Genomic DNA, 25799 nt, shown 5'->3' on the forward strand with positions numbered 1-25799 from the left:
CATCTATCTTTCTTTCTAACTAACTAATCTTTCTTTCTAACTAATCCATCTTCCTTTCTAACTAATCCATCTTTCTTTCTTTCTAACTAATCCATCTTTCTTTCTTTCTAACTAATCCATCTTTCTTTCTAACTAATCCATCTATCTTTTTTTCTTTCTAACTAATCCATCTATCTTTCTTTCTTTCTTTCTTTCTAACTAATCCATCTTTCTTTCTTTCTAACTAATCCATCTTTCTTTCTTTCCAACTAATCCATCTATCTTTTTTTCTTTCTAACTAATCCATCTATCTTTCTTTCTTTCTTTCTTTCTTTCTAACTAATCCATCTTTCTTTCTTTCTAACTAATCCATCTTTCTTTCTAACTAATCAATCTATCTTTCTTTCTTTCTTTCTAACTAATCTTTCTTTCTAACTAATCCATCTTTCTTTCTTTCTAACTAATCCATCTTTCTTTCTTTCCAACTAATCCATCTATCTTTCTTTCTTTCTTTCTTTCTAACTAATCCATCTTTCTTTCTTTCTAACTAATCCATCCTTCTTTCTTTCTTTCTTTCTAACTAATCCATCTTTCTTTCTAACTAATCCATCTATCTTTCTTTCTTTCTAACTAATCCATCTTTCTTTCTTTCTTTCTTTCTTTCTTTCTTTCTTTCTTTCTTTCTTTCTTTCTTTCTAACTAATCCATCTATCTTTCTTTCTAACTAACTAATCTTTCTTTCTAACTAATCCATCTTTCTTTCTTTCTAACTAATCCATCTTTCTTTCTTTCTAACTAATCCATCTATTTTTCTTTCTAACTTATCCATCTATCTTTCTTTCTTTCTTTCTAACTAATCCATCTTTCTTTCTTTTTTCTAACTAATCCATCTATCTTTCTTTCTAACTAACTAATCTTTCTTTCTAACTAATCCATCTTCCTTTCTTTCTAACTAATCCATCTTTCTTTCTTTCTAACTAATCCATCTTTCTTTCTAACTAATCCATCTATCTTTCTTTCTTTCTAACTAATCCATCTATCTATCTTTCTTTCTTTCTAACTAATCCATCTATCTTTCTTTCTAACTAACTAATCTTTCTTTCTAACTAATCCATCTTTCTTTCTTTCTAACTAATCCATCTTTCTTTCTTTCCAACTAATCCATCTATCTTTCTTTTCTTTCTTTCTTTCTTTCTTTCTTTCTTTCTTTCTAACTAATCCATCTTTCTTTCTTTCTTTCTAACTAATCCATCTTTCTTTCTTTCTTTCTTTCTAACTAATCCATCTTTATTTCTTTCTAACTTATCCATCTTTCTTTCTTTCTTTCTAACTAATACATCTATCTTTCTTTCTTTCTAACTAATCCATCTTTCTTTCTTTCCAACTAATCCATCTATCTTTCTTTCTATCTAACTAACTAATCTTTCTTTCTTTCTAACTAATCCATCTATCTTTCTTTCTAACTAATCCATCTTTCTTTCTTTCCAACTAATCCATCTATCTTTCTTTCTAACTAATCCATCTTTTTTTCTTTCGTTCTTTCTAACTAATCTATCTTTCTGTCTAACTAACTTTAACATAACACTACACAACACTACACTACACAACACTACACTACACTACACTACACTACGCAACACAACACAGTGGCTCAGTGGTTCATGTAGATTGTCTACAAACCGGAAGGTTGGTGGTTCAATCCCCGGTTCCACTTGACCAAGTGTCGAGGTGTCCTTGAGCAAGACACCTAACCCCAGCTGCTCCCGACGAGCTGGATCGCCTTGCATGGCTGACACCGCCGTCGGTGTATGAATGAGTGAGTGAATGGGTGAATGTGAGGCAATATTGTAAAGTGGCCTTTGGTGGCCATTGGGTCTGTGAAAGCGCTATATAAATGCAGTCCATTTACCATTTTACCATTTACCATTTACACAACACTACACTACACAACACTACACTACACTACACTACACAACACTACACTACATAACACTACACTACACTACACAACACTACACTACACTACACAACACAACACTACACTTCACAACACTACACAACACTACACTACATAACACTACACTACATAACACTACACTACACTACACAACACAACACTACACTTCACAACACTACACTACATAACACTACACTACATAACACTACACAACACAACACAACACTACACAACACTACACTACACAACACTACACTACACTACACTACACAACACTACAAAGTGTTAACAAAGAGTAATCTGTTTCTAACTAATCCATATTTATTTCTTTCTTTCTAACTAATCCATCTTTCTTTCTAACTAATCCATCTATCTTTCTTTCTAACTAATCTATCTTTCTTTCTTTCTAACTAATCTCTTTCTTTCTAACTAACTAATCTATATTTCTTTTTAACTATTCTTTCTTTCTTTCAAACTAATATTTCTTTCTTTCTAACTAAATTCATATATCTATCTTTCTTTCTAACTAATCTATCTTTTTTTCTTTCTAACTAATCTTTCTTTCTAACTAATCTATTTTTCTTTCAAACTAATCTATCTTTCTTTCTTCCTTTCTAAATAATCTTTCTTTCTATCTATCTTTCTAAATAATCTATTTTCTAACTAATCTTTCTTTCTAACTAATCTATCTTTCTTTCTTTTGTCTGTCTAACTAATCTTTCTTTCTTTCTTTCTAACTAATTTTTCTTTCCTTTCTAACTAATATTTCATTCCTTCATTCTAACTAATCTTTATTTTTCTCTCTAACTAATCTTTTTTTCTTTCTTTCTATCTTCCTTTCTTTCTAACTATTTTTTTCTTTCTAACGAATCTTTCTTTCTTTCTAACTAATCTATCGATCAAAATGTAAACTACTTTAAACTTCTAACTACTTTAAACTTCTAACTACTTTAAACTTCATCAAACTCTCATGTCCGGCTTTTTCAAGCCAACTTAAAGTTTGTCTCAAACTTTTTTTTCTAGTTTTTTATATAATTTTACAGAACATAGACAAATGGTAACAAACAGTCGCCTCAGTTCCATGGGTACCTCATATGCTTTCAAAATGTAAAATAGAAAAAAAAACTCCTGTTTCCATAACCAGCTTGAACAATCACTATGTTGAAGAGTTTCTTGAATTAAAAAAAAACAAAAAAACAATATGCACAAGTCATATTTACGTATGCGCACACATACATATTGCCCTTTGACATGATTATCTTCATTCTCTCTGTTTTGATACAGTGTATCCATTTTCCCCAGTGTCTTTCAAAAGACTCTTCTGGTAATCTTAACTTGAATGTCAGTCTTTCCATATTGTAAATTTCCATAACAATTTGTTCCCACTGAATCCTCGTTGGGGGAGGTTGTAACTTTTTTTTTAAGATGTGTTAGAACCTCCCCCACCCCTGCCAGCCAGCGTTTAGCAAAGCTGTGTAAGCATAAAGGTTTGAAATTACAGTAGCATGCTAAAATGCATCACATTTTGCCTGAGAAACTACAATTGAATCTAATATAAATTAAATGACTTTATCTGCAAATGTTTAAGTACTAGGCCTAAACAAAAAAATAGAGTTGGTAAAAAAAAAGTTATATTTTTATCTCAAAATCTGTTTTAAGTGATCATTTTCACAAAACTTGCATGGCCCCCAGAATATTTTGTTGTATGAATATCTGAACGTACAATATATCAAAGAAAGAACAGAGCCTCTGTTTAAAATAAAATAAATTGTATTCTAGCTTCATGCATTCTTTTTTTTTTTTTTTACCAACACTTGAATATGGGTACGTTTCATAAAAAAAGCAACATTTATAACAAAAAGCAGAGAAAATAATTTTTTTGTCAAAGACTACCTCCAGATCGGATTCAGATCAATGATCAAAATAAGCTACGTTTTCATGGACACTTTTTGTTTCAATTGGAAGGAAATCATTGCTATTGATAAATCTGAACATAGTGGTTACATGAACGCTAAATAAAGTGATCGGGTTGATCACAAACTTTGTTTTGATCTTTTGACATGCCCACACTGATATACAGAGTTTCCCTGCTGTTCGCGCATAACCATCATGCTGCCATCGCTTCTTTTCTTTGTTTTAAAAATAACAGATTTAATATTTATCTAATTCGGGTTCTGACTAGGAGACGATGACCATATGAAGCTTTGTGCCGTGGTGGTTATATACTGTATATCAAACAGTAAAAACACCCCATCCTGTGCCCAAAACAAGCATCTTTGGATGAGAGTCCGAAGCCAGGACTGCTGGGATGACATTGTAAGTTTCGTTTCTCAATCAGATAGTGTTTACATGTACTATCGAACAAACTAGAAAAGGTTTAAACCACCCCTCACAATCCTAATGGAATTTTAATCAGATTTGGCCAATTAAATCCGATCGACAATGTTACATGACTTTTTTTACTCCGACTGTGCAGCTAGTCAGATTACAAATGGATTATTAGGATCCATGTAAACTCAGATAATGATCGAGTAGATTCCATCAGCACAGTCCTATACCTCTTGAGGGTTCAACATTTCATTCTGTGACGTTACAGTTTTGATTTATATTGCTTGTTTCTGCTTCTTCTTCACTTTTTTTCTGGATCCGGATATGTTGTACTGTATAAGAAGATGTGTAATAACGCCACTACCATACAACAATGCAAACATGGATTGCTGGAAAATTCAGTAAATGGGGGAGAAGCGTTGTTTCATAAATGATGGGAAATTCCGTCGGTAGTGTGGAAAGAGTTAAATATAAATGAATATTACACATTTAAGTTCAAACAATTGCTTTTAAAATAAGAGTTCTTTTTTTGACCCACTTAAGTAGGCCTACATCTTTATCATTTCTTAATTGTTGGTTAGATTGAAATATGATTAAAGTGTAGAGAAAATGTACTGACAAGCATGGTAAACTAAAATCTAGCCTACTTTAATGTCAGAAATGATATTAAAAATATATTTAAATTCATGCTATACAAGTTTCAGTAGAAAAACTGAAACGTAGCATGAATTGAAATATATTTGTAATTAAACATTTATACAGACAATACTTTAAAACAAGACATAACTTCTGCAGGTTTGTTGAAGGTAAATTTAAAGAAATTGAATGTCAATAATGTTCTTTAAATGTAATTGTCCATGGAGAAACACAAGTTGAATTAGCAACACTTCAGAGTTTGAAAATACAACTTCTATCAAATAAAACAATTTTTTCAAGATACATATTTACTTGAAATGTAACATGACATAAAATATGAAGTCTTGTTTTCTGTGAAACTGATCAAAATGAAATATGATTCAAACAAGAACAAAGCCTAAATCAACTTATTGCTTTTAAAATCAACTCACTGACAGATATTTGTTCATGTTTAAGCATAAACTTATTTTGTTTAAAACTTTATCTTACATTTGCATCTAAAGTCAATGTATTTTGGATGTAAAGCAAGAAATTGGAAAGCTGAACAAAAATTCTGAAGAAGATATTGTATTTTTTTTTGCGGTGCATGCAACATTTAATGCCATAACTTTATGAATTGAAGACTTTCTGCTCTGATTTATGACTTTTTAAAGGCATTCATTTGTGTAAGGGCTAATTGAGACATTTTAAGACCCCCAGAAACCCTGTAACTAGAGAGATTAAATCACTTACCTCGTCTCTTTCAAGTTTACTGTATATCTGACTTTCAGCCGGTTGTCATGACAGCATAACTACAGAAAACCGGGTAACCTTCAAATGATACATATAAGGATTCCTGAAAGGAACATGACGTTCCTCTCTTCAAAGCTGTTTACATGCAGTGAACTTGCTGCAATCACGAATACATGACTAGTCTTTCATCCACCTCTTTACCGATTTAGACACTTCGCAGAGCAAATTATAAATGACGTTTAACTGAATAATACATACTCACAGAAATACAAACTTCACACATTAAACTTGGAGCGCTTCCACTACAGTAGATGTGACTGTGATTTTCTTTTCTGCTAGACAACCTGAAGGAGAGCAAGAGTTTTTTTAAACACAGAACAGAGGCATTGTGGGATTTGTGCACATGGCAGTGGGGAATCATTAACCTTCATTCCAGTTACTGCACTATACACTTATAGGGGGCAATTACACTCACTTCATGCATCTTGATCCATTGGATTTCTTTCAGACTGAATCCATTTACGCTCAGCTTCGTAAAAAACAAACGTAAATGTTTATTGTGCAACATTCCAAAAGGTGGTTAAAAATATGCTTCTTAAAACAAATATAAATGTGCACTAGGCTATTCTTGTGCAACATTCCAAGGTTAAAAATATGACAATGAATGAAATATGAAAAATCATAAGGCCCCGATACACTCCCGCAGTTCTGTTATTCACGTTGGGGTAAAACATGGTTTGAAATACGTGACCAGCAATACACTGTCAGCGTTTAGCGAACATACGACGCCGCCCACAGCTGAGAGCGGCGTTTAGATGAATGTGTAAATCTGTCCTTTCGTTCTTGTACGCTTTCCTCTCAAACTAAATTGAGAAATAACAAGCATTTTTTAAATTAAACATGAGAAAAAGTATCTAATCATTCGATCAACGTGGATTGCATTAGCGCTGCAATTCGGCATTCCAGTAAAGTAACATTTATTTACCTAGCACTTATAAAATAGGCTACATTTCTTAAAATCAATCAGCTTTACCATATTAAACAGGAAAAACAGTGTCAGTGTCTAATTTCATCAGAAGTACAACTTTATTTTTTATTATAAAGCAGCTTTCCCGTGTTTTCATGTTTTCACTCGCAGACGTCTGACCGTGACCGACTGAACAGGAGAAATTAAAGGGATAGTTCCCTTTGAAATTAAATTTTGGTATGTTTTAGCTTACCTGAAGTGCATCCAAGATGTAGGTGTCTTTGTCTCCGCAGTAGTTTCAAGCTTAGGCCATCAATGTGCACTTACGATGGGGAATTTTTTTTATTTGGACTTTTCTCTGCATGCTATTAGAGACATCTCTGCATGCTTTTGGAGACAGTACCTATATACCTGCATTATATGACTGACAGACAAGAACGGTTTGACCTAAAAATATCAATATTGAAAGCACTGCGGAGACAAAGACACCTACATCTTGGATGCACTTCAGGTAAGCTAAAACATACCAAAATTTAATTTCAAAGTGAACTATCCCTTTAACCCTTAAAGTTTTCCACGTGAAAGAAGGCGGAGCCTCCGTGCAAATCTGCCTCACCAAATCGCCACAAACCAATGGTAGTACAAGGGTGTTTAGCAGCCATAGAGAACTGTTCCGGAAAGTTTGCATTGGTAAGCAGTTTCAAACTCTCAAAACAAACTCCAAACGAACCTCATTTTTGTCTGATTTTGTTCAAAATGACGTCACATCATTGTTCTAAGTATTTCGGGGCCTTTAGGCATCCTTTTTTTTTTTGCCAAACGGCAGAATATGATTGCAAACAACAAATCAGCTTACAATAGACATGTTTAACTGTTTCCCCCACCCCATCTTGACATCAAAACATGCTTAACTGAATAACCCAACAGAATGCAAATGTAGATATGCACAGTAAAATCATGGTGTGTCAGTAGGATTTTCTGAAAACTGTGACCTAATACTAATAAAATAAAAAATCCCACTGTGTTTTTTTTACCCTATAACAGTGTTGAAGTATTGAGCAATTAAGTCCCATTGATCACCAATGCCCAGAGGAGAGAAGGAAGGAAACGCATATGCATAACACTTACATTTTTTAATAGAATTCATTTATAACAAATGGAACTTGTGTCAGCAAAGTACAGAAGGACGGCTTCTCGTACAGATGTGTCTTTTCACCAATGTCATCTAAGTATGAAAATAAAAAGCACTCCATTCATTCAGAGGAACAAAAAAAAATCAAATCAAAAAACATTTTACATTTACAACTAATTAGAGGTAATTTTATGATTCTTTTTTTAACAAGCCATTTTTTCTTTACAACTGAATTGAATTAATTTCAGTCTATGCATCCAGATGTGAGTAACAGGGAGCTTAGAAACACCACGTGCATGTTTGCGTTCGTGACGCTTCAGTCTTTCAACCGGCTGAACGGGGGAAGAAGTGACACTTCGAAATCACCTGCTAAAGATGCTCTTTTCGCCACCGATTAGCTTTTTCTTAATCTTTTTTTTTCTTTTTCTCTTTTTACTTGGGTAGTCTCTTTTCTGTGTTATTTACATACACACCCAGTGAAGTTTGAAGGAGATTCGTACAGTTGGGTTCAAGTAAAATCCGTAATGGGTGCGGAATCAGTAGGGCAGTGCATAGAGATAAAGAGATACAAAGTGCAATTCTTCCTACTCGCCCCCACTGCAGTTGAACTCATGCATATTCAAATAAGATCCAGAACAGTGAAAGAAAAGCCGATGTGTAACAGATTGCACATTGAAGCGCTGAACACTAGGTGGCGCTGACAGTTGCATTAGGCTATGCAACAGATGCTTGCTGCTCGACATAGTGACCCAAGTGAGACAATGAAAACATTTGAAATGAACAACAAAATAAGCAAAACTATTGATTTCGGACTGATAACAAAGCGCTTTATCTATTTGAAACAAGAATAAGGGGGAGGGGGGAATTGGGGGGAAAAGCATCTGGAATGCACATCCACAAAGCCAGTGAGGTTCAAGTGTAAAATAATAATATTCTTGTCTCAGAATTCGCACGTTAAAATACTTTGTACCTTATCGGCTAGAGCTCTGCAGTATTTTCAGAATAACTTGGTTCTTTGAACAAGAGGTTTTGAGGTTCATTTTCCACTGCCGAAAAATTGCAAAGATGACGGGACATTTGATGCTAAAGCTTGGCCTTTAAAAAGACAGAAAGTCATTAATTTTTCCCAGGATTCTGCTTGTGCCATTTGGGAACTCAAAAGTTTATAATGAGTAATACAAAAGAAATGATTTAACAGTATCGGGCCTGGCGGTTATCGAACGCTTTTCTTTCTTTTCGTACCCTTGTCGTTTTTTTTCGTCTTCTCTGAGCCTAATTAAGGCCACAGAAAATTAAACAGTAATGATGGAATTACGTATTTGCATATATAATTTCATACAATATAAATCCGTACGAGTGGGAAATCATTCGATAAATACTCATAGTCATACATGAACTAATGAAACTATACACGTCGTTAAATGAATATCGTAAAAAAGAACAGGCATAAATATAAGGCACTCTAAATGCAAAAGAATGAACACGTGGACGTCTTATGGCCTAACAGATGCACGACGATGACCTTTGACCTATGAGGTTGTGAATATGACGACAATCACCCCGTCCTCGTTAAACAAACGAGAATCGAACCCTCTGGCTGTAAAACACCGATTTATTGCACAAGAAAAGATGCGTTAAACGTAGTCTGTGTCCGTCTGTCCATCCGTCTGATGTGCATTCCAGCGGAAAACGTCCCTCCAACGGATGTACAGAAACCCACCATCACTTCCATATATTATTATATTTATATATCTATATCTCCTCGCATTTTAGTCATGTTTTGTGAATATACATTTCAACGTTATATAAATAAAGACATCATCTCTTTTAATATCTCTCTCTGGAAGAACTGAGATATCTTCTAACCTTTATACTCTGCCCACCCCATGATTCAATGTGTGTGTGTGTGTGTGTGTGTGTGTGTGTTCACAAAACAAAATGCCACAAACCACCGGCAAAACAATGAAATTAAGTAGGGCACAGAGGTGCGAACATCAGGACATCAGAAAAAAATAATAAAAAGAAACATTGTTTAAAAAAAAAAAAATACAGTTAGTTTGAACTGATTTCTGAAACACAGTCACAGAACTTAAAACAAAAGCTGTGTTATTTGTGTCATTTCTCCAGACATCTAACCTACCGATCAGTGTGTCGTAGTTATTACTTTCAGCTCTGTCCGTTTGTTTAGTTTTCTTTTATGATGATGATGTCACTCTTCATCAGTGACGCATCTCCTCGTATTGATTGTGGAACAAAACCAACTCTCTTTACAATGTGTGTCGAGCTCCCCGTCTCACAGCGTCTCTGCATTCGTTGACTCCACAATGTTCCTTTATGATTTGTGTTCATGAATCCTCGAAGCAACCATTATTTCTGCGCGATGCTTCAGCAGTCTAGATTCACCTGTCTGAAATTATTATTATTATTATTACTATTTATTTATTTATTCATTATTCACTTTTTGAAATCAGATCGGGGTGATTTTTCTTGGTCCACCTGGATATTTGTCTTTTATTGTCATTTAAGTATTTCTAGGTTTACGTTGCACATCCAACATGTAATCGAAGAGTTTAAGTTCTTTTCACAAGCAGGTATTTATGGCTCAGAAGAATTAAATGACCGCTGGATGTCTGATGGCCGATCCGTCTCCCTGACAGCGTGACGAAGATCTTATGTTGCATAGTGGTCGAAGCTCCCGAGATACTCCAACCCGGCTCTGTAACAAAACTGGTACTGATCCTGAGAGACAGAGAGAAACGGGTGAAATCTCTGCCACATCAAACACTCCAATAGATCCATTATGTGCATTTATTTACACTATTTTGAATAAAGATTTATTAAGAATCTTAATGTACTGTATATGTTGGACATAATTCAGAAAGATAACAGGGTTGAGGGTTGTTTTAACCGCGGAAGGGCGTCAGTACACTCCGTTTTTCAAGTTTAAATCCTCCCATGTTAATCTACTAACTCTCCTGACTGCTTTGTCGGACAAAATGGCGGATGGCGAAGTATGACTGGTCAGATCACCTGTCAATCAAGCTCCCTGCGAAGGGTCAATTGCATTGAATGTGCACTTCAAATCTTAAAAGGATTAAAAAAAGGAAAAAAGAAAAGCAAACTGTATTTGCAGATACTATTACCGGTAATGAAATAAAAGGCCACTTAAGTGTACATAAAGTGGATCAAAAAACACTCCAAATTTCAGCTGATTGCATTTAATATAAATTAATTGATTTGATTGCAATTAACATGCATTTTAGTGTCTGGAAACATTAATTCATTTAGCACATAACTATATTCAGTAACACTTTACTATAAGGTTCCATTTGTTAACATTAGTTAACCACAATAGTAGTACAAAAGGCACATCCAAGGTAGTATCCAAAAACCACTAGAACAATGTTCTATGAACTGTTATATTTTGTTGACTTGTGTACTTACCTTATCCCAAATGTTTCTAAATATGTTTAAATCCAGAGAAATCAGCGTTTTAACCAGGACACGGAACGTGAGTCAACTATCAATGACATCATACCCACGTCACCCTCGATTTCCGTTTTTATTTTGTAGAAACCATGGAAACACCAAAGACGCTTTAATATATTATCTGTTTTATTAGACAGGTGAGCAACTGTTTGGACACAAAACGAATCATTGTTATACAGCTCAACACAATTAGTCTTTTTGTTTAAATCTCATTTTCTTGATTTACCGCGAGTACCATTTTTACCTTGCCTAATATTGATCTAGTTCGCTGCAGTGTGCAACAAGTGTCTCATATAGTATCCGCCGAGCAAACGCACAGAGTAGCATTATAACAACTTTCATCACACTCAAATGCATCTAATATAATAAAAGAGCGCTGTTACCCCACATTCGCATGAACGGAAGAAGCGGAAGCGGTCTGTGGCATAATAAAAGCTCCACTGCTCTCGAGCTGAGTGTCGTGCTTTTCTCTCATTAGCAAATCACTCCAGCGGCCTCGTTCCGCTCCAACGGCTTTCGTAACGTTAATAAATCGTTAATACATTACCGGTCATCCATGAATATGATTTCTGCCCGAGTCCTGTAGTATTCTCCACCGGCTATAGAGTTGAAGACAACAACTTCCATGATTCCGCAAAATCAAGCTATGCGCCTTTGTAATGAAAAAACGACCTCTAGTGGCGAACAATTACATAGTGTGCCTTTAACAAGGACTAATAATGAAAATACTTCCAAAGCATTTATTAATCTTACTTCATGTTAATTTTAACATTTAACATACTAATACATTATGAAAATCAAAAGTTGTATCCGTTAATATCAATGCAACTAATGTGACAAAGTATTACCATATTCTTGTAATATTATTATTTTATATGTTATTTCCATAATGTAGCCGTTTAAAATTATTCTAAAGTGTATTTCTTTCTCAGAAGAAAAAAAAAAGATGTGCTGGTACTCTGAGAGTTTACATCTCAAAATAATAATGGTTAAATGTTTTGTTTGTTTTTCAATGTATGATTATCGTACCTATATTAATATACGTATGGTGTTAACAGGGCTGATGTGTAACCTGAGAATGCGACTTTAGGTCTTTTTAATAATGCATTGTTAACTACAGTTGTGGTCAGAATTATTGGCACCCCTGGTAAATATGATCAAAGATGGCTGTAAAAATAAATCTGCATTGTTTATCCTTTTTATCTTTCATTAAAATAATTAGCAAAAATCCAACCTTTCATTGAAGTAAAATAATTGAAAGTGGGGGTTAAATCACATTATGAAATATAGCCATAATTATTGGCACCCTTTTATGAAATATTTTTTTTTGCAACCTCCTTTTCCCAAGACAACAGCTCAGAGTTTTCTTCTTTAATGCCTGATGAGTTTGGAGAACACCATACAGAATCTCTCCAGATCCTTCAGATCCCCAGATCCATGTTGGTGCTTCTTTTCAGTTCACCCCCACTCACTTTCTATAGGGTTGAGGTCAGGGGACTGGGACGGTCATGGCAGAAGCTTCATTTTGTGTCCAGTGACACATTTTTGTGTTGATTTTGATATTTGTTTTGGATCATTGTCCTGATGGAAGATCCAACCAGGTTTTGATTTTATATCTGTTGGTATTTTCTAGAATCAATGATACCATGCTTTTTTATCCCTTTTTGCACCAAACTCATTTGGTGGGTTTTCTGCCAAAAAGCTATTTTCTTTTTTTTCATCTGACCATAGAATCCAGTCCCCTTTGAAGTTCCAGTCATGTCTGACAGCTGAATATGCTGGAGTTTGTTTTTGGATGAGCGAGGAGGATTTTTCTTGGGCTTTTTTTACCCCAAAAAACTCAACGCAAAACTCAGCTTCTCTGACCTCAAGACTCAACTAATCTCTGCAATTCTCCATCTATGATCCTTGGAGAGTTTTTGGCCACTCAAACTTTCCTCCTCGCTGTGCATTAAGACAATATAGACACAGTATGTATCATTGTATCATGACAATATAATTCTGACCACAACTGTATCTAATATTATTTATAGATAATTAATAAAGACAAAATACTAGATTATATGGTCATACATTTTGTTCTTAATAAATGTGCATTCACTGATATAACAGAAAGTTTGGAAACAGAAAACTCTATGTGGAAGTTCACTAGACTTCATAGGGGATTAACTGAGAAGTGTATATGATAGGCAGTTAAAAAAAAATACAATGACATTATTATTATTGCAAAATGAAAACCTAAGCAGGATTTAAACAGAAATAAACTGACTCGACGTTTGAATTGCAATCTTTTGGTAAAGCACATCAGTGATGTAATGTGACATCTTCTGAGCAGATTTTATGGATTTCTCGGTGAATTCACGGATGCGTGGCTCCTCTCATCTCCATAGCAACACATCAGCTCAGCGGTCTGCGACGTGAAGGCTTGCGCGCGCAGCTCTAATGTCGCCGCTTTTGTGTCGCGCATCTCGCTGGTGCTCTGAGGTGAAAAGGAGGGATTGTGTTGTGCCAAGCGTGATATTCGAGCCTCATCACTTCGCTGTCGCATTGAACGCGGAAAATAATTTTACCCCATTGACGCTGGAAAAGGCCATTGTGTGGGTTAGCTGTGAAATTGCTTATCTGAACCAATTTGCATGGCTAACCTGAAGGGTTTGTAGTTATAAATGAGAATGAGCGTTTGCGGGCCGAACAAAGTCACGTTCTTTTCCTCATCAGTGTCACAAACTCAATTCACACGTGTCTCTTCTTCTAACTAAAATTACAGAGGACATCTGAAAGATGAATCACTAAACTGAACTGCATGTTATTAGCCGTTTTAATTTAATACGATGCTGAATGCTTGAGGAAGAGAAAGTATTTTTTGATCCTGAGTTAACTGTCTTAAACTGAACTTAATTGTAATTTATGAATGCTTTGGAACAGATCTAATGATGGATTCTTTTTAAAGAGGATACTCATTATTTGCAAAAGTGAAATCATAAAAAGTAATGCAAGTTTAAGTTTATTGTGAAGCAAATGTTCTGAACTAAAAATGTACTTTATACAAAATATATATTTTACAAAATAATTCGAAATTATCGAAAGTGTTCGAAATTTGAAGTTGATATCACAAAAAATAAGTACATTTTTTTTTTTGAAAGTAGCCTAAAGTTTCCATAGTTCAATTTCAAAACGGTTTTCACATGATGAATTCAGAGAGCTTAATATTTTGAATGAAAGGCAATAAAAAGTGTGGCAACTGTACCGGGACACTGACAGTTAACAAGTTTGTACTTTAAGTCAAAGTGTGAATATGTTACGTACTTCGGTCTGGACCATCGCCGGCCGCTGTGTTCTTAACATCTTGACCGTCTGGAAGATGTCCACCACGCCTTCATAACGCATCCGCTCCAGAACAATACTAAGCGTGATGAAGACTCCTGTCCGGCCCACGCCAGCACTGCCGAGACATTCAACAAACCAATCAAAACACAGAGTAATCTGTTTCATAATCTGAACAGTTTTGTACCACATGACCTTCAGATTATGCCTCACAACATTTGTCCACTGGATTTTGGATATTTCAAACCGTTTTCTTGTAACATACAATTGAGTTCTGTTTTGCTTTATAACATGTCTTCTTTCAGACTAGTGGAAAGAAAACATCCAAAATAGACATTTAGATGTTTATTTTAGTACACTTATATATTTGTGTTAGTAGATTTCAATTCAAATTCATTTTTAAAAGGCGGTGAGTTCCCTTTCTCCGACTCTGCGTCATGGTGTTGCCGCTATGGAAAAGCCTTCAGCATGTTCTATTGGCCGACGGAGGTCATGTGAAGAAGCGTAGCATGCCATCAAGGCCATAAAGGGTCCCAAAATCACCAGCATCAGTTTGTCAAAATTGTATGTCGTGATCGTCTGATTTTATTTAGATAGGAGAACTATAGGAATGGCAAGCAAAGAAATTTAGGAGGTGTGTGCCGCGGTGCCCCACTTTCTAACAGGTGATGACTCACACGATCTCTGTGTTGTTTGTTTGGGAGCGCAGAACACTCAGACAGTTTTCGAGGGGGCTGACTGTGTAAATTGTGCATAGCATATATAGCATATTGAAGCATACCAATATGGAGTTCTTCCTTTCGGTCCTTACACCTTCACAAAGTGCATGGATGTGATTAAGCTTGCTGCACATGAGACCATTCCAGTGGTATTTGGTGAGCAGGGGTCTGTGCACTTTGAACCCCCTACGCGCAGAGGTCTTCTTACCATGTATATGTGGGAAGACCCGGGTTTCTAACTCAGGGTCCTGCACTGGGGCAAATTACCATCGCAAAATGTTTGCTTTGGTCACCTCTCTTACAGACTGGGGGAATGTCCTGGATGGTCATCCAGCTTGGGATCTATGAAAAGGCCTTCATCTTTACGGCACATGGAATGCCTGGAGATCAGGGCAGTGTTTCTAGGATTGAAGGACTTTCTTACAGACCTGAGGTGCTACCATGGGTGTGGATGGATAACACATTGGTAGTCTCGTGCATAAATCACCAGGGGAGGTTGAGTTTGCGTCCCCTGTTCAGGTTGGCGCAGCAGACCTTGATCTGGGCCAAGGTGTAGATATCCTGTAGAGGAACTATGTGGACAGACTCTAGCTTCAACCTTGAGTCCCACACTTGAGGCACGTTGTCGTTGGACGCTTTACTCATAGTGGCCCTAGATGACCATCTAGTGTCTTACCCTAAGGGACTATCCTTTTTGGGTCACAGGGTCATGCACAGTTACTTGTGGACAGACTTGGCTTCATGGCTTCATGGCTTCATCCTTTGGTTCCCATGCTTGGGGCATTTTGCTATCGCAAGGGTTACGTTGAAAAGGAACCTTTGGGGTTACGTACGTGTTCCCTACGTGAGAAGGGAGCGAGATGCTGTGTCTCTTTGCCATACTTCACGCATGCCTGGACGGTTTCTTCAGACAAAATTAATCTGGGTAATCAGTGACGTAGGTGCCCTTTCATGGTTTATTTATTTTATAAGAATTATATAAAATGTATAATATAAAATTTTAAATATAGAAAATTAGGTATTTGTTATTAGATAATTTTTTGTCATTAAATAGAACAAAAGACAAGAGTTTTGTGTACTGATGGAAAATTACAATCTGCTAGGCTTTTCTCACATAGACTCGTGTCTTTCTTACCTACAGTGGACCGATATGGGTCCATCCTGACCAAACTGCTCTTTTGTTTTATGCACTTGGCCGATGAAGTCGATGAAGCCTTCCCCTGACTTTGGCACGCCTTGTTCTGGCCAGTCTGTGAACTGGAACTGCCTGACGGTCCGTGACTGTCCGTCCTAAAAGAAGAGAGAGACACAAACCAACATAAAGGAGCTGCAGCTGCTCCCTGACGCATAACACCAATCCATTACATTCACATTTATGTGTGGCAAACGCTGCGCTTGTCAAACACTGATGAGAACATCACCCATGCTGCATGAGGGTTGAAAAGCCCAAGAAACATTAATAATTTAAAAATATATGCTGAAAACAAAAACAAGCATTCAAAATTTGGGGTCAGTACGATGTTACTTTTTTATTTTTATAAATTGATGCATTTAATCAGTAAGGACACATTAAAGTGCCCCTATTATGGTTTTTCGAATATTCCCTTTCATGCAAGCGTGTAATATAGCTGTTTGTGAATGTAAACATCCTGCAAAGTTGTAAAGTCGAAAGTGCTAGTCCTTCTAATGTTTTATCATCGCGTTCGGATTGATATGGTACAATCGACGTCATCGTTACTGTCTTTACAGTGCATTTACATGGTACACCAAAAACACCATGGTATTACCATAAAACGTTTCAAAATCATATCACCAGTTTTCAGTGTTTGTCTGTTAGCGGGATATGAGGCTTCAGCCACCCACAGCTCAGACGTGTGTGCTTCACCTGAGCGTGCGAATGAGTGATTTCCAGACACTAATTCCTCCGATGTGGGCGGCTGAAAAAGCTTCTCCTGATGAGAAGCTCAGAGAGTTCGCCTTTCTTTAGTGATTTTGTATATCCAAGATAAGCAACGCAAAAGACTGAGACATATATAAAATGGCAAGAAGGTACGAGTGAGGGCGTTTATCAAAATAAACGCATTGAAGGAATTAGACTCCTGAACACAGATGCTCTCAGACTGAACATGCACTATAACACACACATCACAGTAGGGTTTTGCCATCTTACCCTGGCGTCCGTCACTTTGAACTCTCTCAGGATGTACTGGGGCATGTTGTATTCAGCCATTGGATCCACAACAAAGTACTGATACCTGGCTGAACGCTCTGCTGGCCAGTACTGATGGCATTTTTCCTGATGGACAGACAGAATACAACAGTCTGTAAGCCTGGGTACAAATAACAGCATGGCAGGAGTAATCATTGAGTGAAAAAAGTGACCAAATTTATTTAAAAAAATAAAATAAAAATTGCGTTGCTGTTTTCTCAATGGTGTCACAATCACAAGGACCACGACATTTCTAAACAGAGAAAATTTAGATTTTTTTTTGGCAGACGGCTCTATAGGCATTCATATTGTTCTCGTGGTATTTTGATGTTTAAATAAATTTGAAGATGAAATCATGTGGCCATTTTGAATTGTGATTGTAGCCTGTAGAATTGGCGAGATAGAACAATTTACACATTTTTTTTGTACAATACAATTTACAAGTATTTTTGTCATTTTATGTCCTTAAAAAAGGGTACATTTACTTTTAGTCTTTAGAGTGGCTGAGATAGAAAACATATACTTCAAAGTTTGTTTTTCATCTCCATTTTTGCTTTTTGTCTTCAGAAAATGTATTTAATTTTTTTTACTTCAAAATATGTTACTTACCATCTCTTTGTAATTATTAGTTAAACTCACTAGCAATCATTGAGTGAACATTGTTTCTACACCAAATTTAGTTTCAGTGTACTTCACAAAAACTTTTTTTTTCTTTACAGAGTTCATATTTTCAATTTAGTTTATCTTCCCCCATTTGCTCAATGTCCAGTTGCAAGCACAAACCTTTAGCCAAGTTGCAAGGACAACATTTAGCCTGATTGTGATACAGATTTAGATGTTTAGATCAGTGTTTCCCAACCTTTTTTCAGTCATGGCACCCTTTGAAAATGTTCAAAAATGTGTGGCACCCTACACTAGTGTTGTCACGATACTCCTTTGTTATGATACCTTGAAATGTATAGATTTTCAATACCACAGGGGAGAACCACCTACTGTCATATAGATATTTTTAATAATATCTCATTTGTTTTGTCCATCCATTGAAAGTCTAGCCTGGCTCCGCCCTCCTACGTACTTCCGCTCAATTTTAATTTTCCTTCAGATCTACGTCTGGGATTGTGGTATATTCTTGGGTTTTCTCCTATACATTTTTTACCGGTCCAATCATCGAACAGAGGGAGTGGCTGAGAACGATGACGTTGAGGTCGTGCGCTAGTTTGAGTTGAAGTTTCGTCACGACCAAACGTTAGCGATTGGTTATGGCAGGTCCAGAGTGGCTCTGGGCAGATCCAATAGTTTTAAACTTCAACAGAGTACTTCTTCAAGGAAGTTAACGCTTGTCAATGGAGAGAGGCCAGACTCTATATACAAATGAAATGTACGAGAGTCTGGTAGGTCCAGGCTATTGAAAGTCTAGGAATCAGTCATTTCTTCTGAAGAGATCACTTTATATGATGACATATTTTATTATTAAGGCTTTTATCCAAATATAAACATTACTCAATTACCATTGCAAATATTACCTAAATGTTTGCTCACTCAGTGTATTTGTGTTTTTATATTGGCATAATTTTGTTGTAATTGCACAAGATAGCTTGTTTTTAATATATTTTATAATGTAATCATTTCACAGTTAATCTCCAAATTAACGAAGAAACAACATAAAGACAGTATATTTTAAATAATTGTTTAATGGCATCTTTTTATGAATGAAGGCCAGTATCACTGATACTTATCTCTTCAAAAAAAATTTTTCTTCAATTTTAAACATTACGGTAATTATCACCATTCAACATTACAGTATAATTGAAAGCTATCTATTTTATTAGGCTGCAAACAATATAACAACATTTAATTTGAGTGAACTTAAAAGCCCATGATAAATGTCATATTTACCTGTGCCTTTTTTGTCGCAACTCTTTACGTTCATTTAAGACTTTATTTAACTAATTTAAGACTGCTCATGAGGATACTCTTTTGGCATAATTGTGTGTTACTATTCGTTCAAGCGCGAAAGAGAAGCGCGCCTCTTTCTGTGTGTCCTGTGTCAGCACAGCAGGTCATTAACAGACAGCACGTTCTCTTTTGTCATGTCGCGCATTTGCATGAAGAGGAACGTGATCATATAGTGTAACGCTAGCCAAAGGATTACAGAAAAAAACGGATGCTGCGTTAATTGCGCTAAATAGTTTAAAGCGTTTTAACTGAAAAACATTAAATCGCATGCGTTACTGTTGACAGCACGGAGATAATCGATGTGTTTATGTGAATACGCGGCAAGACGGATGTTGTGACAATATTTTTGGGTGATTTGACCGTAAGCGCAACAAGCCATGAAAAAGTGGCAGCTTTATGTGGACGCACTGGGAATGAAGCACAGGGATGAAATCATGTGCAACCTCCGCAAGTCAATGCCGAAAACTTACGATTTGGATTTTTATTATAAATTCGTGTGCGTTATTTGTTGTTATTAGAGGCATCCGAGATTGATGGTAGCCTACATAATGTTTTTTACACATTTTAGCAATTTTATAAAGTTTAAAGGAGTTTTTACACGGCACCCCTGCTCTCGCCAGACGGCACCCCGGTTGGGAAACGCTGGTTTAGATGAGCAGTTGTCAAATACTCACTCTGCCCATCTCTCTGAGTTTGGTCAGCATCACTACGATGGTTGAGTTGTGTTCCCAAAGCATCCTCCAGAAGTCTTCTGTGGTTTCGGCTAAAGGACCCTGCGTTGCAATGTAAGCCTTCTGTTGCCTGACGATACAGCGAGAGAGGAAACACATTTACCATTACATTCACATGCACACACAGACAGACAGACAGATCTAGGCTTTTCTGCTCACCTGTATCCATCAATAAAGCTGGCGTTGATGTAATCGGAGCCCTCAACTCCTCTGATTGGCTGCAGACAGACGCGCGTGGACTCGTAGGGCATGATGTTAACCAGTCGGTTTTTGAATTTGTTGCAGGGCAGGTTGGCACTGATGAACCGTGAGGTGTGAGCTTTTGTGTTAGCTAACCGCTGCATGGAACAACATAAAAAACAACATAAAAAAAACTAAGTTTGTCTAGATAGTGATTTGATATGATGCTAAAGACATATGACGTTTATTAAGGCTTTGTGGATATGCGAGTGTTTAAAGAGTAATTTGAGATGCAGACTGAATGCTTTCAGATGTACTACTATTTACTAGACAGACACACTTTTCTAGGTTGTTGCTAGGGCTTTTTTAGATTTACAGACAGACAGATAGATAGATAGACAGAAAGATTTTGAGTATGTTGACATTAAACCAGTGCACGAACACAAAGACGATTTCAGCAGATGTTTAATGTCTTTAACGGTTTTGAACTTGGTCATGAAAACAAGAGAGTGAAAGCAAATGTGAGCGAAGTAATGTTTAGCACTAGTGTGAGAACGGCACAGGGATCTCTGGGCTCCTGAAGGAGAAACCACAGGCCCCGCATTGTCTCTGCGGATGGTGGAGAGAGAGCTGGAGAGCCGGCGTGTGGTGGCCTGAGACGGTCCAAACACCAGCAGCCAAGCCTCACCAGCGGGGTCAACTCCAGGGCCGGGGCTTTGCTCGCTGAGTGATCATGATGTGGCATGACATTCGATCACCTTCTTACTCTGGGTAAATAGATTTCTGTTTGACAAACTGCAGGCCGTGTAAAATGTGGCGGGGTTGAATAACAGAAGAGAGACAAGCAGCTTCCTGTGGCAAAGCTGGCGGTTCTACTGCAGTCTTTCCAGAAAGGAGGAGCCAGAGCTTGTGGTCGGATGTCTGTAAATATGTGACATGATCACACCGTTTCAAGGCCCCTTCTGTTCAGATGTGAGTTTGATCTAGAGTAATCAGATGAATCAGTGGATTGGACACTAGACGGATAAACTAACAAGATACTGCACTATTTTAACAACCGCTCTTTGCTTGTAGTGATGAGAAGGGCAACCCTTTTTTGTGAACCGATTCATCCAAACAGTTTGCTTCTATGACTAAGTATAAAGACAGACAGACAGACCGATAAAATGATAGACAGACAGATTTATAGATAGAACGATAGGACGGACGGACGGATGGATAGACAGACAGACAGAGCTTCCGAGATTGAGTTTGGTAACATCCATCTTACCTTAAACTCCAGCTCCATTCCGGTAACATTATCTCCGGACTCGATCTGCGTGAGCTTCTGGATGTAGGCGTACAAGTTTCGGGCGGGAACCTCAGTGGTCCCGCAAGTGACGGCCTCCTGGAGCGCGTCGTGAATGAAGACGTACTGGTCTTCCGTCTGGACCATGTAGTTCCTCTGTGCACGCATGAGCGTCACGTGACCGTAGATGTCCACCGTCTTCTCATGTTTAATTCGCTCCAGCATGGCGTCGATGACGATGAAGCAGCCAGTCCGACCCACGCCGGCACTGTCAGCCGCAACGGATGAGAAACAAGAGGACAGGATTTGTGTGTTGTGTAGTTTGTGTTAAGGTGCTTTGATTGGTTTAGTTGTCAAAGATCATGTTTAAATGGTTACATAATGCAATTATAAAGAGATTTAGGCAATATAATAGTAGAAAAACGTGGTGTATGATTAATTTAATCTCAATAAACAGGCATGTAAACACTTTAAATCACATCTATTTGACATGAATATAATGCAGTATTTTGTTGGTCCAAAACATAGAAATGGAGACTTTTTAAGCATTTAATAGAAAAAAATCCAATACATCCATAGAAATGTGTTCTGCATTTGTCACTAGTAGATTAAAACATAGGCCAGTAACACTCAGTGTGTGAATTGCAGTGCAGTGCATTGGTGTTATGTGAAAAATGGCGGTAAAAATAACCACAATTCTTAGTGAATCATCAGAAGAATGAAAATTGCTTATGTCATGCCAACATCTTACTGCTATTAAGTCCTTACGCTGATTATTGGACATAATCACATTGTTGGTGCACATGTAAACATAGTCAGTGAGTAATGTGCCAAAGTTGCACTGTATTTCTGTCATAAACGCAAAACATTTGCCGCAGTAAAACAGTATTTAATGGCAGAGATTCTGCCGAGTGGATGAAGCCGTTCTTGACTCGGTTTGATTGCCGTACACTTGTGCTCGCTATCACAGGAAAACAAGCCCTCCATTTAGCCTCTCACCCTCTCTAACCTCCATCCACAGACTCTAAAAGCCTCCATCTACTTTCCTCTTTCCATCACTTTGAAGAGGCCAAAGCTTTGCTAACTTCCTGAAGCGCCGCAGCTGACGTCAACCACCAACACCTGAGATCAGAGCCCTTCATTAAAGACTACATACGCTCATATTAGTGCTCTTCCTGCATGAAGACGTGAGCACAGTGAGACTGATAAAGCAACAACACACTTTAGCAGGAATAACACACACAGAACCTCATTAATGCATACATAAAGTTTCCAAAACCCATTTTGAGGAGCTCCCGACAGACCATTCACAAAGTCTTATTCCGGATTCTTATTATTATTTCAGCTCTTTTTGGCCAAATTCCAAAGCAGCATCACATGTATTATAACCAGATAAGGCAAATCCAGAATGAATTGCAACAAGCATAAACCCATCCACTCGTTCTTACAGACAATTTAGTGTCTCCAATAGACAACTGTATTTGGATTGTGGGGAAACCAGAGCTGATCTATCTATCTATCTATCTATCTATCTATCTATCTATCTATCTATCTATCTATCTATCTATCTATCTATCTATCTATCTATCTATCTATCTATCTATCTATCTATCTATCTATCTATCTATCTATCTATCTATCGCAACAAAACCATGCTGAATAATAAAGAGAATAACTCCCGTTGTGCTTTGTAACTTTACAGACCTTTTTCATGCTCAAACAGCAGCATTACACACTAAAGAAAGTTTAACGTAAAAGCATAGTAGCATATGACCACTTTAAATAAACTAAAGGAACTGACTTCAACTTAAACTGCCCTGAGATATCCACTGATTTTTGCAAGACTTTATTTTCTTTATGCAACATTAATTTCAGTGGTGAAATGTGATGAGGGTGTGTTCTTGACAGGTTTTCATGAGATTCATTCAAACATACTTTAGAAATCACTGCTGTGTCAGATTTACCCCTCACAAGCCCTTCGTCTGTGTCTCGGTCAGTGATCTCTGTGACATTCAATCATGCGATTGGATGGACTTTCTCCTTTGTTGCAATAACGGCTGACTGGCTGTGTGTCTGCGGCGACCCGTGGGTTACAGGTGACAGGGGTAAACACCCTCTTTACGGCTAACACTGCCCAGAGCGAGAGCACACGCGTGGCTATCAGCATCGATTCGCCAGATTTCACGAAAGCATTAAGCGTATGCACTATGAATGTTCATTCTGTGCTGGGCGAATCGTTTAACAGCGACAAATTCTTCCAGTGAGGTTAATTACCCACAAGTGCTTTTGTTTTGCCTGACAAACAGCACATATAATCTCCTGCCCACACGTTAGCACATCATATGCGAAGCTTAAAACTTTCTCTGCTCTTCCCGAAGGATGCGTCAACTTTCTGACACCAGCCACGAAATGAAAGAATGAGGTTTTTTAATGGTCAGGCAAGAGCTCGCGGAGGGGGACGGTGTTTTGGAAAGGATTAAAGTCTCGCTGTCGTGCCGTTATCTGATCTGAGCCGAAAGGAATTCAAAGTCTCCGTCCCAATGAATGATATTAATTCCCGTATTCAGCACGCAAGCCAGCTAGAGAAAAGAGGGGAAATAAGGATTTTTTCAATTTCAAGCGCTCGCTGGGAGCTCTAATTAACTGCCGTATGTGTTATTTTTAAGGGTTTACTAATCCTTGTTTTCTATCTGGCAGTTTTCCGATGGAAGCTCGTGGCTTGTCTTTTTTGCATGCCTCTTGCTGCCTGATGTTTTTTGTGCTGCTTTCGCTTTGAGGGGAATTTAACAGATGGTTTCATATCTGGGTTTTCCATAAATGCAAGAGTGCCTCATGTTCTGCCATGCACCAAAATCATGTTTCTTTGTACAGAGACACACAGACGAAGAGCGTGTTTAAAACTCGAGACCAAGAATGGGATTGACCGATACATTTTTTCCCTCAGTTTCCTACTTCAGATATCAGTACATTAATATGAGTTCTGCTGATCAATGAAAAGCACCCGACGCGTCTTCAACACCACCTGTGAGTCTTTTGTAAGATACTGCTTGCTTGAGTTATTAAATGTTTTACATAAAATTCATTAAGTGGTTAGCAGACAAACAGTGGCCTAAAAAAATAATAATATGAAATCTAGATTTGGAAACACAGCCATTTAAATTCTCTTCTGTTCAGCAAAGCTGCAATTATTTTATAAAAAATACAGTAAAAACAGTTAAATATTATAACAATTTAAAATATATATATTTTTTATGGGAAAGCATTTTAAAATGTAATTTATTCCTAACTTTTTTTTCTTGCTAAATATTTTTGTGGAAAAAAAAAATACAAGACCCCACATTTTTTAATGGTGTACTATACGTAACAATAAAATATTTACACATTACCAACAATATATAATGCATATTACAATCATTGTTGGAGTTTCATGATCATTTTCATTGTGTTACTAATAATATACTGTAAATATAAATAAAACAATAATGTAAAAACAATGAAAGAGATCTATTCAGACCTGCAATGCACCACCATTGGTCCAGCGTCTGGCGGGTTGCATGATTTGACCCTGCGCAGGAAGGCCAGGAATGGCGTGGGATGTTCCGGGACGCCGTGATCCGGCCACGCCGTGAACTGGAACTGCCGCACCTCCCGCTTCTCGCTGGAGCCGTTCTGAATTGAAGAGTAAAACGCTCACAGCACAGATGAAATATTTCAGTTTTGGGTGAACGATCCCTGAAACACCCACATACCTTGTAAAGTGCAAACGTTCGGACGCAGTACGTCGCCAACTCGACCGTGTCTAGCAGCGTGACCTGAATGAGTCCGTACGTCTCTGTCCCTCTGTTTGGCCAGTACTGGTCACACTTCACCTGCAAACACACACACACATCTCCATCAAACCAGCAGCAGCAAACATACATCAAGTCCATTTAAAGCAAGAGAATAACTGCAGCGAGCAACACAATTCCCATTTCCTGCTGACAAGCGGATTTCTCAACACACGAGCGGGTTTTCCATGAGCCTGACAGACGCTATAATTACTATCTCAAGCGCTCTGTCGCAATCACATTAAAGCTGGGGCCTTATTACCATTATAGATGTTGGTTGCATTGTGAGTCGCTATAAAATAGCGTCACATTACTGTACGGCAGCCGCCCTGTCAGGAGGAAAAG

General features: G+C 37.3%; 1 protein-coding gene across 9 annotated transcripts in view; it reads right to left on the reverse strand.

Moving 5' to 3' along the window:
- Positions 1–7707: 7707 nt before the first annotated feature.
- The window catches only part of LOC306991567 (receptor-type tyrosine-protein phosphatase delta), a 158912-nt gene continuing 140820 nt past the window's right edge, over positions 7708–25799 (reverse strand). For 7 of the 9 annotated variants that reach the window (XM_079599545.1, XM_079599542.1, XM_079599540.1 and 4 more), the window contains 9 exons: positions 25377–25496; positions 25142–25296; positions 21610–21895; positions 20319–20497; positions 20103–20229; positions 17434–17559; positions 16399–16553; positions 14527–14662; positions 7708–10470 (listed from right to left, as the gene is read on the reverse strand). In XM_079599545.1, the coding sequence (XP_079455671.1) occupies positions 10402–10470; positions 14527–14662; positions 16399–16553; positions 17434–17559; positions 20103–20229; positions 20319–20497; positions 21610–21895; positions 25142–25296; positions 25377–25496 (1353 nt within the window). In that variant the 3' untranslated portion in view covers positions 7708–10401. The remainder of the gene's footprint in view (positions 10471–14526; positions 14663–16398; positions 16554–17433; positions 17560–20102; positions 20230–20318; positions 20498–21609; positions 21896–25141; positions 25297–25376; positions 25497–25799) is intronic. The other 2 variants (XM_079599547.1, XM_079599546.1) reach the window with 1 other exon arrangement.

The sequence above is a fragment of the Phoxinus phoxinus genome, assembly GCF_949152265.1.
Source record: "Phoxinus phoxinus genome assembly, chromosome: 2".
NCBI classification, from domain to species: Eukaryota; Metazoa; Chordata; class Actinopteri; order Cypriniformes; family Leuciscidae; genus Phoxinus; species Phoxinus phoxinus.